The sequence below is a fragment of the Euleptes europaea genome, chromosome 4 (genome assembly GCF_029931775.1).
Source record: "Euleptes europaea isolate rEulEur1 chromosome 4, rEulEur1.hap1, whole genome shotgun sequence".
Taxonomy (NCBI): domain Eukaryota; kingdom Metazoa; phylum Chordata; class Lepidosauria; order Squamata; family Sphaerodactylidae; genus Euleptes; species Euleptes europaea.
This window is the reverse complement of record NC_079315.1, coordinates 90,503,032-90,522,113: the sequence shown is the minus strand read 5'-3', so window position 1 is coordinate 90,522,113 and position 19,082 is coordinate 90,503,032. Positions and strand designations below refer to the sequence as shown.

The 19,082-nt window shown below is 42.2% G+C and overlaps 1 protein-coding gene across 1 annotated transcript in view; it reads left to right on the top strand.

The window, feature by feature from the left end:
- Positions 1-1,848: 1,848 nt before the first annotated feature.
- The window catches only part of TBCA (tubulin folding cofactor A), a 40,149-nt gene continuing 22,915 nt past the window's right edge, over positions 1,849-19,082 (top strand). The window contains exon 1 of the mRNA XM_056848624.1: positions 1,849-1,912. Coding sequence (XP_056704602.1) covers positions 1,860-1,912 — 53 coding nt within the window. The 5' untranslated portion in view covers positions 1,849-1,859. The remainder of the gene's footprint in view (positions 1,913-19,082) is intronic.

The window sequence follows — 19,082 nt, the reverse complement described above, 5'->3', positions numbered from 1 at the left end:
AAGGACTACATTTCTCTCTATCAAGAAACTCCCTCCTCCCATTCCTAAGGGGTATCCTTGACACAAGAGGATATTGGTTTGCCATCTGAAGAAAAGGTTTCTTCTAAGTTATAATTTCCCCGTCCTCAGCCTGATGCCCTCCTACCGTGAGACCCTTAGTTTCCCTGACAGTAGAGGAACTGTCACCATGGGAACAGGATACCTCTACAGTTTCAAATACAGTTTCAACTCTGCCTCTCCCAGCATCTCCAGTTTAGCAACCTTACCCTTAAGGGTACCAAACCCATTCCCTGAGAGACAGAAGATAACTGCATACATTTGTGTTTGAATGTCACCTGAAATCCTGTCTTTTGAATGACAAGCTTTATACATTAGCTTCCTGCTAAAGTAGTTGATTTAGAGATGTCTCTCTAAACTTATATTAGCTTCTGGTGCCAATAGACAGAACAGGCAATTCTAAGCTCAGTTACACCCTTCTATGTCCATTACAGTCAATGGGTTTACAGGGGTGTAACTCTGCATTGGATGGTACTGTTAATGTTTCTCTCTGGATGCAGCTAATTTAATCTGCAGCTGGGAGGAAGAGAGAGCAGGGAAAAGTTAGCAGCTTACAGACAGAAAAAAGAAAAAATGGCTGAGACATTCCTGTTTTATTGGGCGAGGTAAGTATGGATGCTCTTAGCTAGAGAGTACAGGCAAGTACAGTGTTGGAAGGGAGCTTTCCAGTGCCAATACTGTATGTTGGAACTAGAGTCCACCACAGGAGCAAAGAGTCTTCTTTATGCACATTACCTCACAGACTGACCAGTGACCCATCTCTCAATTTAACTGTCCATGGTTAAAGACTATTAGGGTTCGTTTGTCAAATGAAGTAACTATAGGTATGAATATGGCCTTAATAAAAAGGGACAATAATCCTGAGCAAGAACAGAATGTGAAAACATCCATTTTAGAATTATCCTATTTACTTTAGCAGGACTATTTAAGAAGAATTTTTGAGAAACATACACACTCTCAAACAGGACACAGGTAACAATTAATAAACTAAAAACAACAAGCATGTTTTTTTGTTGCAGTAACTCTAACAATAACAATTTAGATAACACAGATTGCAATACGCAAGGTAACTTTTACATAAGGAGTAAAACACACAGCTTGTATCAGTCGTCTTATTGGTTATTAGTAGCAATTTATATCAAGGGAGCAACTCTGTGTTGAATTGTTATTATCTGGAATAGGCATAGCTGAAATCTCTGACATTTACTTCCATCGGATGCATTTATAATTCTGGTAGTCTCGTGTAAGACTGAAAGAGAAATTATTTAAAATAAACATTTATCATTTATTTTAGACAACTGTATCATTGTCTAATTGTATTAAGAAGTGTATTATGAGTTGTAGCATTTACATTAACAACAACAAGGTGACAACCCCTAGAGGCGGGCAAGGCGTGTACCCCAAGGCAAGACGATTAAAGTGCACAGCAAAACCGAATCACGAACAAGTGAACCTTAATTTGCATTTGCCTTGCTTCGCTTCTGGATTCGCAGGCGCACATTAATTTAATTTACAATCCCGCGGAGGGGACGGGCTTATTTCTTGCCTGGGCAGGATAACTTTGCTGAAGACTCTCCCTCAAGCGCTTCTGCTCGCTCCCCCTTCCGTCCTGAGTGGTACGGCCCGAATGTGGGGCGGAACTGACGTCAGAGTTGGCGCATGCGCCGGCCTTTCTGTGTCCCCGGGCGGGTTGCCGGCTGTCGTCGTTTTCTTCCGTTGGGGCTGATTTCGCATCGGCGTCTCACGTTCCTGCAGTCTGGGCGCTTCCTTCCGCCTTCTCCCCACCCGTCGAAGACCCCGCCATGGCGGACCCGCGCGTCAGGCAGATAAAAATAAAAACGGGCGTAGTAAAGAGGTGAGTGTCCGAGGGCCGGGCCTTCTCCGCCCGCCGGCCCGCCCTTAGGCCGGGCCTCGGAAAGGGGAGGGGATTTGGGATGGTGGAAAGCGCGAAGGGGGCAAGTGGACCGAGCCGGGCCTCGGAAAGGGGAGGGGATCTGGGATGGTGGAAAGCGCGAAGGGGGCAAGTGGACCGGGCCGGGCCTCGGAAAGGGGAGGGGATTTGGGATGGTGGAAAGCGCCTTCGCGCTTTCCACCATCCCAGATCCCCTCCCCTTTCCGAGGCCCGGCCCGGTCCACTTGCCCCCTTCGCGCTTTCCACCATCCCAGATCCCCTCCCCTATCCGAGGGATGTTCTTATAACTGGTCTTGCTGGTGTGTTGCCGGGCGGGGGAAGGACCAACTCAAGAGCAGTGCGGAGGTTAAAAAACAAACAAACGAGCTGTGGGGTCTGGGCTGGTTCGAGATAAAGCAATATGCGTAAGGGGTCATCCTTAGACCTCCCATCTACAATACAGGGCCGAAAGTTCTGGTCTGCTTTAAAGGGTCGTTCACAGTGGGTCGCCGTGTTAGTCTGCCTGCGGTGGTAGAAAAGGGCAAGAGTCCAGTAGCACCTTAAAGACTTAACAAAAATATTTTCTGGCAGGGTATGAGCTTTCGTGAGCCACAGCTCATACCCTGCCAGAAAATATTTTTGTTAGTCTTTAAGGTGCTACTGGACTCTTGCTCTTTTCTACTATGAAAGGGTCGTTGTAAGTATTGTGAGGCTGCATTGCTGTGTAAATGTTTAAACATCATCGTCATAGACTACTTGTGTGGGTTTAAAAGTTTTTGCTCCTTGTAGATGTCAATATTTGCCTCGATCTGATGTTCAGTTTCTGGACCTTTTCTTCAGTGCCAAGTAGTAATGAAACTGTTCCTATGGTATGCTTTTCCTTCATAACTGCAGCGTATTCCACATAGGTGCATGTTTAAGAACAGAGGACCTGGTTTCTAGGTCAGTTGCTAAGGCTTCCAAGCAGCCTTGATTTCTTGTTACTTCCTGTGCTAAAAGTGTAGCGTTGTATTAGATGTGGTCAAGTTGGAGTGGTAGTGCAAACTGAGTTAGTCAGGGGTTGATGGCTGCTCCAACAGCAGGTAATTTGTGTGAAAGGAATGTGATGAGTGTGAAAATGGAAGAAAATAGGAATGTTTATTTGAGGGTTCTCACTCTGGATTAGTTGACATGGACTAACTAAAGTCCTGTTTCTTTGCCCACAGTTGCTAACATGGATTGCAGAAAGTAAATGGATGTGCACTGTGAATGCAAACTGTTTAGACCATGAGCACGCATGACTGTTCTCTTATCATAGTGCCATGATTATCTGTATTCAAGAGAGAACTGACTTGTATGGGATGTATATTCAAGTCTGAATCGGCTATTACTGATGTATGAATACAAAGTAGTTAGAGCATGGAAAGGGAAAACAGTGGATAAATCTTCAGGATTGTATGCTCCAATAAACATTAGGAAGGAGTGGATTCTCACTTAATTTAAGTGTATGCCTCTTATTCCTGTCTGTTACAGCTCCATAGAAAATAATGAATATTTTATATTTTTGAAAACCTGACCTCGGCAAATAAGAAAAGTCATGCTGGATTAGACCATAGTCCATCAATTCCAGCAGTCTGTTCACACAGTGGTCACTGATTGCAGCCTCTTATATACCAGTAATCAGGAGCCACTTTGGTGTATTGGTTAGAGTTCTCGTGTAGTGGCTAAAGGTCTAGACTGGGATCAGGAACACCAAGGCTTGAATCCCCACTTTGCTATAGCAACTTGATGGGTGACCTTGGGCCAGTCACTCATTTCTAACCTACCTCACAGGGTTGTGAGGATAAAATGGAGGAGATGGGAATGAAATAAGCCTATTAGGGTTCCCCTTTGGGGAGGAAAGTACACATTAAGTAACTAAAAAGTATGTGTTTATTTTAAAGATTTTCACCTCATAACTACTTTTTTAAATGTAAGTCATGCTGAAATGAGCTTTTCTTCAGTTAATGTCCAGAGCCTTTTGCCTTTGATTTTGACTGCCAGGTTTCCAGTCATAGTCCTTGTGAAGTTTGGTTGCAGGCCTAGTCATGTAGCTACAGTCACCGTGAAATGGTAAATGGGCAAATCACTTGCTGCCTTTGATCCCCATTACGTGTTGCCTTCACCTATGAAAATGCATTTAACTCCATCCAAACTCTTCTGCTCAAGTTTTGGTTATAGAGAGCTTGCCACAGGGTGGAGGAGTACTATTAGTTGCTCAAAATCAACACTCATGGTGCTCTGAGTTTGAAATCCATAGAATATAATACCACTTTTTTCAGGCACTCGTGTTTTTATTGAAGTATATAAACTTAAGCCACATCAAAGTTTATTTTTTAAACGCTGATCTGTTGCTCTATTGTGATTCTGCCTAGTGCTGTATGTTACATCTACTTGAAAACCCCTGTTGTATACTACTTTTATTATACCTGCTTTTCGGGCCACCGCCCTTTGGTTCCACAAACTCAACCCCAGTGCCCCCTATCCTATAAAAAGCATTATTCAAAATAGGCGTTTGCATGACACACTAAAGAAGGTAAGAACAATAAAATTTAAAAACAGTAACAATTGCATATCTATTCAAAATCAAATTAAATTTTTTTAGCTGAAATTTATTCAACAGAACTGATGAACTTGTTCCAGTGGAACCAGCTCTTCAAAGACTGGAAAAAAAATTCTGATAGCTTCCACCAAATTTGCCAACATGGTGCCAAAACTTGATTTATTGTAAATTATTGAACAACACAGTTGAAGGGTCCCACCTCTAGCGCCCCCCTGCTGCCCCCTTGCCTCTTAGTGCCCCCCTAGGTAACCCCATCGCCCTTTAGGAGGTGGTACTGCCCCACTTTGGGAACCACTTTGCTAGAGGAATAGGCTGGTAGGGGACCAGTTAGAGCAGGGGTTGGTGCTGATTAAGGCCCACAAAATAATTTGGTCTGGCCCTTCGTGGATCCTGGCAGATCTTTCGCTTAAAAGGATCGAAGACTGGCAACCACCCTCCGCCACCAGGTGGGTGAGCACACCACTGGTTGGCTGCCTGCCTGCTTGCCCGCACCGGGAGGGGGGTCATCTGGTGCAGCTTCCTGCTTGGGGCTTGGTCAGCTAATTTTTCAGTTGATAATTTTGTATGGCCCGCGAATGATGTTATAAATATCCAGATGGCCCTTGGTGGAAAAAAGGTTCCCCACCCCTGAGTTAGAGGAATAATGTGGAGCATTTCAAACTTGGGGCTTGGGTCATTTATAGACACCATCTTTTGTAGACACCACCTTTTGGCCAGGCCCCATCAGCCCCGTCAACTCTTTACATGATTAATAAAGCTGAAATTAATCGACATGGCACATGGCTGCATGTTAGCCAGCTAACTTGTATTATGCATAGGTCCAGTTTATGTGTTCTAACTTGTCTACATAACACTTTTAAGATAACTTAATTTGGTTTTTGAAGGAAGATTAGTATCTTTTTCATGTGTTAATTTCTAATGTAGGTGAGATCTGTGTATCCTGTAAAAACCATTTGGGAACTAGCTGGGGGAGATAATAATTTAATCCTGGTAAAGTATTTATGTCATAATGGGTGAAAAGCATATTGTACATGGCATTCCCCCCCCCCCACCGTTCCTTACTTCTACATAGATCATATAATTAACTACCTATTTTCTGAACTAGATGGTTCTACTGTTTGTTATCCTTAATATGTAAAGTGTGTGGTATTGTGATTTTTAATTAAGAGAAGCAGTTCAGTCATGCCATTCTGCTATCAGTATGTGATTCTAGCTTTGAATGTCCATGTTTGTTGAGCTTCTTTGTAGACTTTCTACCTGCAGTAAAAGTAACTATTTGTTGCCCTAGTAGCCTTTGTATACTAATAAAACTATGCCATCATAGGCACCATAAGACTCATGGGCTCTCAGCTAAAGGAAATTAAACCCACAACGGGTGCTTCTGAAATTCTTATAAGCTTACAACAAGCTGTCAAGTTTTGTAATTATGGCAATTTGGAATATTTCTGATTCTTCAGCTTCAGAGGTAGAATATTAAAATTCAGGTATGTATTATTAAATATATAGATATTTGGCAGTGCCATCGCTCTGTTAAAATCATTGTTTAACAAAGGGCTTTCTCAGCTATAGTGTCAGTAGCAATAAGTACATAGAATCATAGAGTTGGAAGGGACCACCAAGGTCATCTAGTCCTACCCCTTGCACAATGCAGGAAATTCACAACTAATTCCCCCCACACCCCCAGTGACCCCTACTCCATGCCTAGAAGATGGCCAAGATGCCCTTCTCATGATCTGCCTAAGGTCATAGAATCAGCATTGCTGACAGATGGCTATAAAGCCTCTGCTTCAAAATCTCCAGGGAAGGAGAGCTTACCACCTCCCGAGGAAGCCTATTCCACTGAGGAACCGCTCTGTTAGAAAATTCTTCCTGATGTCTAGACAGAAACTCTTTTGATTTAATTTCAACCCGTTGGTTCTGATCCGACTTTCTGGGGCAACAGAAAACAACTCGGCACCATCCTCTATATGACAGCTCTTCAAGTACTTGAAGATGGTTATCATATCACCTCTTAGCCTTCTCCTCTTCAGGCTAAACATACCCCTCTCCTTCAACCTTTCCTCATAGGACTTGGTCTCCAGACCCCTCACCATCTTTGTTGCTCTCCTCTTGACATGTTCCAGCTTGTCTACATGCTTCTTAAATTGCGGTGCCCCAATCTGAACACAGTACTCTAAATGAGGTCTAACCAGAGCAGAGTAAAGTGATACCATCACTTCACGTGATCTAGACACTATACTTCTGTTGATGCAGCCCAAGACTGTGTTTGCCTTTTTAGCTACCGCATTGCACTGCTGACTCATGTTCAGTGTTTGGTCTACTAAGACCCCAAGATACTTTTTGCACACACTACTGCTAAGACAAATCTCCCCCATCCTATAATTATGCATTTGATTTTTCCTACCTATATGCAGAACGTTACATTTATCTCTATTGAAATACATTTTATTAGTTTTAGCCCAATTCTCCAGCTTGTCAAGATCATCCTGTATCCTGGCTCTGTCTTCTACTATATTTGCTACCCCTCCCAATTTAGAATCATCTGCAAATCTAATAAGCATCCCCTCTATTCCTTCATCCAAATCATTTATAAAGATGTCGAACAACACAGGGCCCAGCACAGATCCCTGAGGCACTCCACTAGTCACTTCTCTCCAAGTGGATGAGGAACCATTAACATCTCTCTTTCTCAGTCCTTAGGTCATATGTTCAAGGTGGCAATGTGCAAACTTTTCAGGATTATTGAGTTGAGCATGTTGGATTAGGTTCTGTTTTTCTGATGTGCCTCCATATCTGCTTTTCCCTTGCAACTGTATGCTAAGTACTGCAAAGAAGAGATCCTCTTTAAAATGGAGTTTTGGTGTGTGCCTATTACCAAATTTGCTGCGCTGTCCCACTCTTGCTAGTCAGGACATTGCAGCTATTCACTTGGGGGTTGGCACTGTTTCATTGAGGAATGTAAATGGCAAGTGAGCTGTATCATACAATAACACTATAATAGTGAAGGAAAGCTTATATAGCATAACAACTAAATTTATGTGGTTTGTACTGTTTTCTCTGTGTGTCATTATCCTCTTACTCTGCATATGAAGTATTTGAAGTGGAGTTTCTAACCTTTATATATGATCAAGGTCATGAAGTCCATATATCATTTATTAAGATTGTGTTTCTGGTGTACTTTAACCATTCTCCCCTTCAATTATGCAGTGTGAGGTTGTGCAGTTGTCCTTGGATATGGTTTGGCACATGATTGCTGATGGATTGTACCATACTTTCTCTTTCCATCCTTCCCAGTTCACCTGCACCATTTCATGGCTTTTTAGGTTTATTGTTGTGTCTTCGGTAAGTTTAAGATGGAAACCCATTTTTACCATATCACCTTTGACAAGAACACTCATCTGTCCACCATTTTGACAAGGACTCTAATCTGTCATTCGAAACAGCATCAAAACCTCCAACACCCCTCCCCTGCATGATTTTCCAATTTTTAAACAACGTGTATTGTAATTTTATTCAGCTCTTGGAAGGTGATATATCTCCCTCCATTTTATACTTCTGGGTGTTTGTCCTGCAGCAAAAATGTCTCTCACATTATGTATGAACTGAATATTATCTCTGGGCGGGCTCTTGAAGAGTCAGCGTACAGAAGCTAAGGTGCGGTAGAGTCACATATCATAGTCATTATCTAGATAAGTCTAATAGCTATGTTAATAGTTATATGGCTAAAGAATGACCATGATTATAGGCAAAACTATTGCTAACAGAAAAGCTGTTAATCTGTTTGAAGCCATCTTCAATGAGAAAGCTCAGGCATGCACGAGAAAAAAATGGAATTTCTTAAATATATCTTCTATATCAATCTCAAAATTGTAGAGGCTTTAAAAACTGCCGTGAGCATAATATGTTAGGGGCATGTGAAAATAGCACTGACATTTGCCCATAGTTTCCCTCTGATTAAATGAAAGTGACATCAGTAGATTAGAATGAGACTAAGACAATTCACATTGCAATTGTGTTAGTTTAACTTTAACAATCTTTTAACACTCTTGTTTAAATGTAGCTGACATACCATAATTACAAATCTACAAGCCTTGATTATAGAATTTTACATCATGAGCCTATGGGAGAAGTGTATTGATTTTTTGGTAAGGCAGCCTTTTAGAAACCACCTTTCCAAAACTGTGGAATCTTCCTAAATTGTGGAGGTTTTTTTGCTTGTAGCTCTAACACATGGCTGCTGTTTTATAAGAGATCTCTGTGCTACACATCAAATAGCCTGTTAATATTTTAGCTGAAATCTGTGCCTCTAAAAACTAGAATAAACTGTCACTACTAGTATAATACAATTAACTAAAAGCAATGTGTTCAGGTCTTGCTGATGAACATGAGTGGGGCTATCTATGTGTGCAGTACTCCCCAGAATTTGTTTTGGGATTTGTACAAAATCTGACTCTAAACATTTTTTAACCTTCTTTTAGAGCTTTTGTGATCCATAAACATTGTCCCTAACTTCCCTGTTCATGAAATCTTTTTAAAAATAGCCTAGCCATGAAGATCTCTCTGCTTATAGTGTCACCAATGATGTGAAAGACCTCTGCCTGAGACTCTGGAGAGCCACTGCCGGTCTGAGTAGACAATACTGACTTTGATGGACCAAGGGTCTGATTCAGTATAAGGCAGCTTCGTGTATTGTATGTGTTCATAGTGCTGTGCAAGGTGATGAGAAAAAGACAGCTCCCTGCCCAGATTAATTTACAATTTAAAATTTGAAGACAACAAAGGACAGATTCCAGAAGGTGATAAGAAACTTTCAGCCCATTCCTGAAAGGGGGATAGTTTGTCAATGGCTGGGAGTGGTGCAGCTGTGCCGCCTCCCCAGAGGCTTCCCAGCCAGAAAATACACAAAATAAAGTATTTAAAAGTAGAAACCTGTGAAACTCTTCCATGGAATTTCACAGGGCTATGCCAGCTGTTTTGCTGGCATAGCAATGCTGCAGCACAAAGGGGCGTTCCCAGGCTGAAATGGGTTTGGAAGCTGACTAATGTCAGCTCCGCCTGGGGAACGCCGGTGTGGGCACCCACTTCTGGGTTTTTGTTGCCCGTGTGACAGTGCCAGTGGCCAATGCCCGCACTGCTGCATCACTCTGTGTTGCCAGCATAAATGCCCCTGGCCAGCATCCCTGCCACATCACAGCGCAAAGTGGCACAGACGCCGGCGTGGGCTTCTGTTGGCTCCTATGGCGCTTCAGCCCACCCCTTCAGGATGGCACTTGTCTTGATCCCATTGGCACTTCAGGATTGTCTTGATCCCATTGGTACTTACCTTATGGAACACAACTGGCCTGTATTTTCTTCTGTACTGTCTAATATTCATGTGAAATTACTGGCTGAGTTGGGGGTTTGAGGTGAACTGCCATAAATATGCTGATGATGTCCACTTCTATTTCCTCTTTTCAGAGAAGGAAGCTCAATTGGATGGTGTAGTAGAAATGATGATCAGATGTCTGGAGGCAGTAATGGTTGGGTTTAGTTGGGTAGCGTTACTGGGAAGTCTACATGGTAATAGATTTCTCCTGTCCTGGAGTTCTTGGGCTGTGCTGGAGGGGGTTCCACTACCAGTAAGGAATCAAGTTATGTAGCTTGGGATGTTTTTAGATATGGCTTTGAATTTTTGTGTGGAAATAGCTTGCATGGATTGAGGGGCCCTTTATTAACTTCAGTTTGTTTGCCAGTTTAGCTCTTCATGGAAGAAGATATTGTTTTCCATGTTTTGATCATGTTGGTTAGAGTGTTATAATATGTTGCACATGGGGGGCTGCCTCTGAAGACTACTGGGAGAATTCATCTGACCCAAAACACTGCAGCAAGAGTTAAAAGGGACATATTGCAGCAAACATTAATATTAAGACTGCAATCCAGGGGCGGGAGGAGAATCTTTATCATGGGATAAAGTAGCAAACACTCCAGTGTGGAGGTATAGACGCCAGTGTCTGGGAGCAACAATGCTCCGCTGGCTCCCACTGCCGGTGCTGCCTGACCTGGAACTAAATCCCGGAAGATTTCTGTGAGCACCAGGATTTCCATCCATAGAGCATGGTTTTTCTAACCCCCAGAAGCTCCAAATGCCCCCTAAAATACTTTTTATGGGGGTTCTCTGTCCCCAAGAAGGAGGCATTTTGAGCTGCTGTGGGAGAAGGGAAGCAGGAAAATCATGTTGTGTGAGTAGAAATCCTTGCACCCTTGGAATCATCTGCTCTGGTTCCAAACCATTGTGTATTACTTTTTTTGAGTTACTTTGAACAGAAATTATCCTGGAAAGGCAGGCGATACATGTTTTTACAGATAAATCGCATAGTACTAGACTAATTGGAAGACTTCTTAAATTACATTTTAAAAGTTGAATATTGAGGAGTTCAGTATTTAACAGAACATAAATCATCTAATAGAATTTTATGCACTGCTGGGTTTTACTGAAAGAATATTTTTAATCTTTAAATTAGAAATTTCTAAATACTTGAATGATCAAGCTGACAATCGAATGCAGGAGTCTCTCTGGGTCTAGATTTTTCTGCACTTCATGCTGCAAATTGATTACCTATCAACACTTCCAGTCAATTAATTGCTTTGGGTTCCTAAAGCAATTGTTTTCTTTCTCTCCAGGGAATTTTGATTTTTGTCTAAGTAGGAGGTGTCTTTTATTCAAACAAGCAATTTTTATGCAAGTAATTTATGTCCCTTGCTGTACAAATTTAATGTTATAATTGTAAAATATATTATGAAGGTTATATTTATTCTTATATGCTTGTGATTACAGTGCTCAAGGAAAAAATGGGTTGACCATCTGAAACTTTCTAAAACCCACCCTACTTTTTACAATAAATGTTCATTGTCATAATAGTTCTAATCTCATTAAAATAACACCAGAGGGTTTTCTGAATTTTTTTTTTACTTAGAAAAAATGTCTGAAAACTTTCCAGAAAATTCTGATGACCTAGATTGAGTATGATCTGACGTAGCATGTTTATTTTGAATTATATTTAGTAAGCAAATTTAAAGTTATGCCCCAATAGCAGCAGGTATTTACTTATTTCTGTTATTTATAGTCCTCCTTTCTCACTGAGACTCGAGGTAGATTACATAGAATAGGTCAATACAATCAACAGGATGAGACATCCAATAGACAATGCAATAGGATTTGGCTTGCAGAAATCTGGAACCAACCAGACATCAGAAACAATGGTGAAGCAAAGCATAAATATTAACACAAAACATTGAACGGTGCAAAAATTACATACTAGGAACATAAAATTATTCAGAAATGAGCTTGGAGTAAAGGATTCGAAAGGATTAAAGACAATACCGTGTATACTTCCAGAACACTATATATAATTTGTACTATCTGTTGCTGTAAGTATGTTCCTACTATGTACCCTCTTGAATAATTGAGTTTTGCATAGTTTGTGGAAAGCCAGAAGGGTGGGAGCCTTCCTGACCTTGACAGGCAGGCTATTTAATAAGAGAAAAATCATTGATTTTTATCTATCCTGGACCCAGGCCTATTACTGCATAAGCAGGTGGCAGCTGTGACCAGGAATGCCTTCTGTCCTCTTCAATTGGTTGTCCACAGTGGCCTGAACTTTTCTGGGCACAACTCAAGGTGCTAATGTTGACCTTTAAAGCCCTATCTAATTTGGTACCAGCATACTTGAAAAACCACCTACTCCCTTATGAACCTACCTGACCACTACATAATCCTCTGCGGCTCTGCTTCAGGTGCTCCCTTCTGAGATTAGATGGGCGGCTACTTGGGAAAAGGCCTTCTCTGTCGTGGCACCAAAGCTCAGGAACTCTCTCTCCAGGGAGACTTGTCTGTCTCCTTCTGTTGCTATCTTCCACCAGTTGGTGAAGCCTTTTCTTGTTTTGTTTGTGTTCCCTCAGAAATCTCTCCTTCAAACCCAGTGTTTTAATTATTATTTTTTTGTTAGTTTTATTGGTTTTTAAAAGGTGGTTTTAATATGTATGTTTTTAATTTGTTAGCTACCTTGGATGTCCTTATAAGACAGAAAGGTGAGGTAAAATTTTATAAGCAAATGTTATATTCAAATAAATTGAAAGCTTTATATGGAAATTCTTTTTATTGGAAGTATGCTTGTAAAGACAATACCGTGTATACTTCCAGAACATTGTTTAAATTTTTGAAAAAAGCCTAAAGGTAGTGAAAACTGTTGACATGCTAATTTTAGCCCATCCGTGGATGTGGCTGTCCACTCACTTGTTTTAACAGAGCTTAACTCTTAATCCACAGAGGTCATTCTCATCATGTGCATTATTTATAGAGCACAATCCTGAAAGTGGGGGGTAGATCCATGGCAGCTGGGAGTGGCAGAGCTGCACCTCCTCCTCAGAGGCTTCCCGGCCACTGCAGAGACAAAAAAAGCAATTTTAAAAATAAAATAATGAAAAAAGGGGGGAAATGCCCTATAGCACAAAGTGGGGCTGCACCTCAAGGGGGCGTTCCTTGAGCGGCAGCCCCCCTCAGCAGCTCCAGTTCGTAAGGTTTGTTGGTCCACCATGGCCTGGGACCAACAAACCTTATGAACCCCCTTCTCCAATATGAGCCTACCCCTACACTCTCATCGTCTTCAGTGGCCCTGTTTCAGTTGCCTCACCACTGAAGCTAGACCTCCTTGGTTGTGGCACCAGAGTTTTGGAACTCTTTCCATATGGAGATTCATCTGTCTCCCTCTATTGGTTTCTTTTGCTAGCAGGTGAAGACTTTTTTGTTTCATCTGGCATACCCCCAATAACAGTTGGTGGCCCTCCTTCTGGTGTTAATGTATTGTAATTGAATTATTTCATAATGTTTAATGTATTTTTAATTGTTCAAATGTTTAGATTTTTTTGTTTGCCGCCTTGTAGACCCTGATCAGGTGGAAAGGCAGCGTAATGTTTTAAATAAATAAATGTGAGAGGAGACATATGAATAAAACTTTTAGCTTTGGTTATGATTTGTCTTGCCCAAGCAAAATCAGGTGAATTCATAACTAGATTGTGATTTGTATTGTTATGGGTATTTGTGGTTCTATCCTCCCCTGTTTACCAATATGTCTAGCATAATTCCTGGAGATAATCACCCAAAAATATTATTTACAACTTTGAAATGATCAAGCTTGCCTGATATTGTTCAGACAATGGCCTCCTTTCAATGCTGTTACTTTTATGAAACAAAATCTTTATAAATTTTTCACCAAAAAAATTAAGCAGCATAGAAAAATTTCCTTCCCACATCTGACTCTCAATACAATTATCTTCTCAAAATAAGACTTGTATGAGAGTAAGATTTTGTGTGTGTAAAGTATGCAATAGAAATTCAGGTACTGGCAAAACTTCTTGGAACTTTAGCAGCCAATAGAAACACACTTGAATACATGCTGTAAGGTTTGCATCACTCTGTGCTATCATTTTATGGTTGACAATTCCGTGATAAAACTATCTTAGAATAGTTTTGTATTTTATGTCTTACTGTCGTGTGTGTAAAGTGCCATCAAGTCGCAGCCGACTTATGGCGACCCCTTATGGGGTTTTCAAGGCAAGAGACTAACAGAGGTGGTTTGCCAGTGCCTTCCTCTGCACAGCAACCCTGGTATTCCTTGGTGGTCTCCCATCCAAATACTAACCAGGGCTGACCCTGCTTAGCTTCTGAGATCTGACTAGATCAGGGTAGCCTGGGCCATCCAGGTAGGGCTCATACAGTGATTTAATTTGGAGAGGGCAAACCCAGACTGTTCTATTTAAAGTAGTATCAGCTTGGTAAACTCAAGAAATCCTCTTCTCTCCTCCTCCCCCAGCCACAGTGTGTGTTCATTGACAGAAAAAAAAGAAAGGCATGCCCAGAGTTGAACATCTCAGTTCATTTGAGTAGAACTGGCATCCTTACTGCCCAATTGGTTATATGTGATATCTAGGTAGTCTTGCATGCACAAGGAGAACTTCCCTATTGCCAGCTGTGAAAGGAGAATGAGCCGCTTGCAGAGTTCCATCTGCCATAGTTGGCAGTAGAAGCCTTGTTCTGCATATGAGGTTCTGGATCAAAGCCTTTGACTTTGAGATGATTGACTGGATTGCAACTGTTGAAGTGTAGTTAATAAAGTGGCTTAATCAAAGTACTGAAATATTTTGCAAAGTCAGATGATGTTTTAATTGGTTCATGGTTCTTAAAGGAGGTAAAAGCAAATGCTCCAAATGTGTTCTGCCTTCTATAAACAGCACTTAAAGGTCTGAACATCTTTACCTTGGAATACTTTTTGGCATTAGATTGGTCAAAAATAATTGGTCAGTTGTCCAGTCAGATAATGGACAAGTATTTTTGAAGTATTAACTTTAATTAGAACAGGAAAAATATGTTTTTAATTATCAACTGGTTTGATATTTATGCAAATTACAGAAACAGTTAGCTAACTTACATATAAACTTACTGCAAAACAGTGAAATTAACTTTTTAAAATTGTAATGACTTATTCTAATAATGCTAGGTGAAATTTCTATAAATGTAAATCATTCACTAACAGTTCTTTGGCTCTATCCTGGATCAGCAGGTCAGCCTACAATTAAGAAATTGTAAGAGAAAAGCTATTAAAATAGAAATAAAACCAACTATTGAAAAACATTTTTAAAGCAGAAGTTGCTAACAAGTGATAGTATATTGAAATGAAAAAGATAGCTGCCTTATACACAGAAGCACTTTGGACTTAATAGAATATTTGAGTTGAGTGTAAAAAAAAGCCAATTAACAGTATTTTAACAGTAGGAGCCCCATGGCGCAGAGTGGTAAGCTGCCGTACTGCAGTCCAAGCTCTGCTCACGGCCTGAGTTCGATCCCTATGGAAGTCGGTTTCAGGTAGCTGGCTCAAAGTCGACTCAGCCTTCCAGCCTTCCAAGGTCAGCAAAATTAGTATTCAGCTTGCTGGGGGTAAAGGGAAGATGACTGGGGAATGCACTGGCAAACCACCCCGTAAAACAAAGTCTGCCTAGTAAACAACGGGATGTAGCGTCACCCCATGGGTCAGGAATGATCCGGTACTTGCACAGGGAACCTTTACCTTTTAAAGGTGGTAGGTAGTTATTGGCCTTAATCCAGATGTCCCCTTGAACAGCAGAGCTTTTTTAAAAAAGTTGAATGGCAAGTCAGTTTCCCACGCAGCTGCATCATCACCAGTTCGCTAGGTTTGTGGGGCTGAAGTTAAAATGATAATAAAAAGCCATTTCCTTGCCCACGTCTCTGTAGCAATGCCAGAATTATTCAGTTATGTAATGGAGATGGAAATAGAAATGTCCTGCATGTTTGTTACCACCTAACCGTTAGTATGCAAAACAAGTTTAATGATTTGAAGTAAAGTTAATATATAGGGCATCTAGTTTTTTGGATTCATCTAACCAATCTTTTAAAGGCAGGTATCCAGAGTTATAATAGTACCCTTGGTGAAAACAAACTAGAGAAAGAAAAGTGTAAAGAAAAAACAAAAATTGGAGAGAAGAAAATAGTTTTGAAAACTTAAAAGGAACAAAACAAAAATTAATAAAGTGCAATAGAGGAACTCAAGAAAAAAAATAGAAGAACAGTAAAAATGTAGGAGGAAAAAATGGTGGTCGAAATTGGTGAAATTTTGTGGGTTATATTCAAAATTCTAATAACTAACATAACAAGCCGAGCTAGGCTTTTCACAGTCATCAAATTATATGAATAAATCAATTGTTGAGTTCTTGGAAGCTCAGAATTTGATACTGGTGGTGGTGACAAATTTCAGAATATGTCTTGCTTGATTTTATAATCTAGCCTATCCAATGGTTGTGCTAAACCATGAGGTGGCAGAGCTGGTCCTGGTGGTTGGAATGCCCACATGCTCCACCACCAACCTATACAGCAGCTCCTTCTCAGCCTCTGTCCAGTTAGGCTGGTGGTGGCCATCACCACTGCAAGATGTTGGCGTGGCCATGCCACCCACACACAGAGGAATGTGGAAGAAAGCTGAGGCACTGTGGGAAGCCACGGAACCTGTGTTCTCATCCCACCTCCCCCTGTGCCCATAATGGACACCAGGCAATAGGAGGAGGCTGCGCAGACAGGGGAGCCATCCGTGGGGACAGGGTAAGTAAAGGGGGGTGGGGCACAAGGGCAGCTAGAACACAAAATCCATTTGACCGTTTAGATCTGAGCACTCTTTCTTTGCAGGCCTTAGCCAGCCTTCCCTGACATGGTACCCCTTCCTGCCTCTCCAGCCTCAGCTGGGCATGCAGCATAATCCACCTACTTCCAACACTATGTTTAGGTGGCATTGCGATGGCAGAGAAGGCACTGTGCTTGCATCAGCAACCTCCATCTTTCAGACAGCACCTGCTTGGACCACTTGCACCTGGACACTTCAGGCCATCTCCAGGGCCAAGCTCCTGCCTCGCTGTGCCATCCCTGTCCTACATAAGGTCCTGCTGTCCCTCAGGTTCCTGGCTGCTGGATCCTTACAAGGGGTCATGGCTGAGGTCCTGGAGGTGTCCTTGGCAAGCCACTGTCTGCACAGCTTCTTGGATGTCATGCTGGCCAACCCACAGGAGCAGGTGCACTTCCCAGCAGAAGAGATGGAGCTGGCTCCCATCCAGGCAGGGGTCATGGTAATTTCAGGCTTCCCCAACATAAGGGGTGCTGGGGACTGTACACACATTGCCCTCATAGCCCCATGTAGGAGCCACAGGTATGTTGAAACTGCCATTGCTTCTACAGCCTGAACGTTCAGGCATCCTGCGATCACCACATCTTCATGGGCAGTATCCACGATGCACAGATATTTATGGCATCTGGCTTCAACTGTCTGTTGGACAGAGGGCAAAGGATGGCTGCTGGGTTGGGGGAAGGGGGCAGGCCAGCAGGCAGGTTTTCTCAGTCCTGACGGGTATTTTTCTATCCATGTTAGGTGACCACAGATACCCCTTGCTCCCTAATTTGCTGAATCCGTATCCCGAGTACGACCCTCTAGACCGCGCAGCCTACAACCAAGCCACTGGAGGGGATGGCCACTGAAACCCATGTGGGCAGAGAAGAGCTTTCCAAAAGCCCCTCTGGGGTTTTGTGTTCTGTTGTTTACAATTGTTTTGATCCTCCCAAAAGGGGAAGGAGCAACAGTAACCCTAGAGCTAAAAATTCCCACATTCTGTGAGTAGCAGATATTCTCCTTCATCTGGACATGGATCTAAGTCCTGATTTGAAAGCCTGGCTAGAAATGTATAGTCGTGCCTCTTTTCTTTTGGAAAGGTTCACTAAAGCCAATCATCATTGTCTTGTGAGGTTTTCCCTGAGTTTCTACTCTCCTTAAAGGTTCAGCTCTCCATAGAAAGTTCATTTCTAGTGCCTTTCTTACTTTCATACTTTGTTATTGGTTAGCACTAAATTTGTCATGATGCTCAACATGACAAATTCTGGTTAGTACTTATTCTTCATACTGAAATCAGAGTTTGAAGTGGGTTTCTTATGCAGGAGACTAAGGAGCTATGGCTCAGTGGTAGAGCATCTGCTTGGCAAGCAGAAGGTCTCAAGTTCAGTCCCCATCATCTCCAGTTAAAGGATCATGCGGTAGGTGATGTGAAAGATCTCTGCTTAAGACCCTGGAGAGCCGCTGCTAGTCTGAGTAGACAATGCTGACTTTGATGGACCAAGGGTCTGATTCAGTATAAGGCAGGTTCATGTGTTCACCAATTTTGACATCACACCAGGTTATAGTTAAACAGAAAGCTGAATGTAAGGAAGTTAGGGGAGGACAGCCTGCATGAACCTATAGCAGTGATGGCGAACCTTTTAGAGACCGAGTGCCCAAACTGCAACCAAAAACCCACTTATTTATCGCTGAGTGCCAATGCGGCAATTTAACCTGAATACCACCCCCAGAGGGGGCCCAGAGGGAGAGGCTAGGGTTGCCAAGTTCCTCTTCGCCATGAGTGGGAGGTTTTTGGGGTGGCGCCTGAGGAGGGCGGGGTTTGGGGAAGGACTTCAGTGCCATAGAGTCCAATTGCCAAAGTGGCAATTTTTTCCAGAGGAACTGATCTCTATTGGTTGGAGATCACTTGTAATAGCAGGAGATCTCCAGCTAGTACCTGGAGATTGGCAACTAGTTCCTTAGTGTTTTCTCTCTACACATCAAGACAAATGGAAAGGTGTTTGAAGAATGGCTTGTGGGCACTTCAAAAGTGGAATAGGACTGCACACCCCTCCGCCCGCACAGACCCAGAGGGCGCCGGAGAAGCCGCTGGAGGGAATGAAGGAAGGAAAGAAGGGAAGGGAGAAGGAAAGGGAAGGAAGGGAGGGAGAGAAAGAAAGAAAAAGAAAGGGAGAAGGAAATGGAGCAAGGAAGAGAAAGAAAAGTAGGGAAAGAAAAGGACAGAGGGAGACAGAAAAAGAAAGAGGCCATTTATGCATGGGAGGTTTTGCCTTGGATTTGCCACTCGGTGGGGCGTGGCGGCGGCGGCAGGCTTGTGAGAGGCGAGCAGGGTAGGGCAGAGGACGCCTCCTTC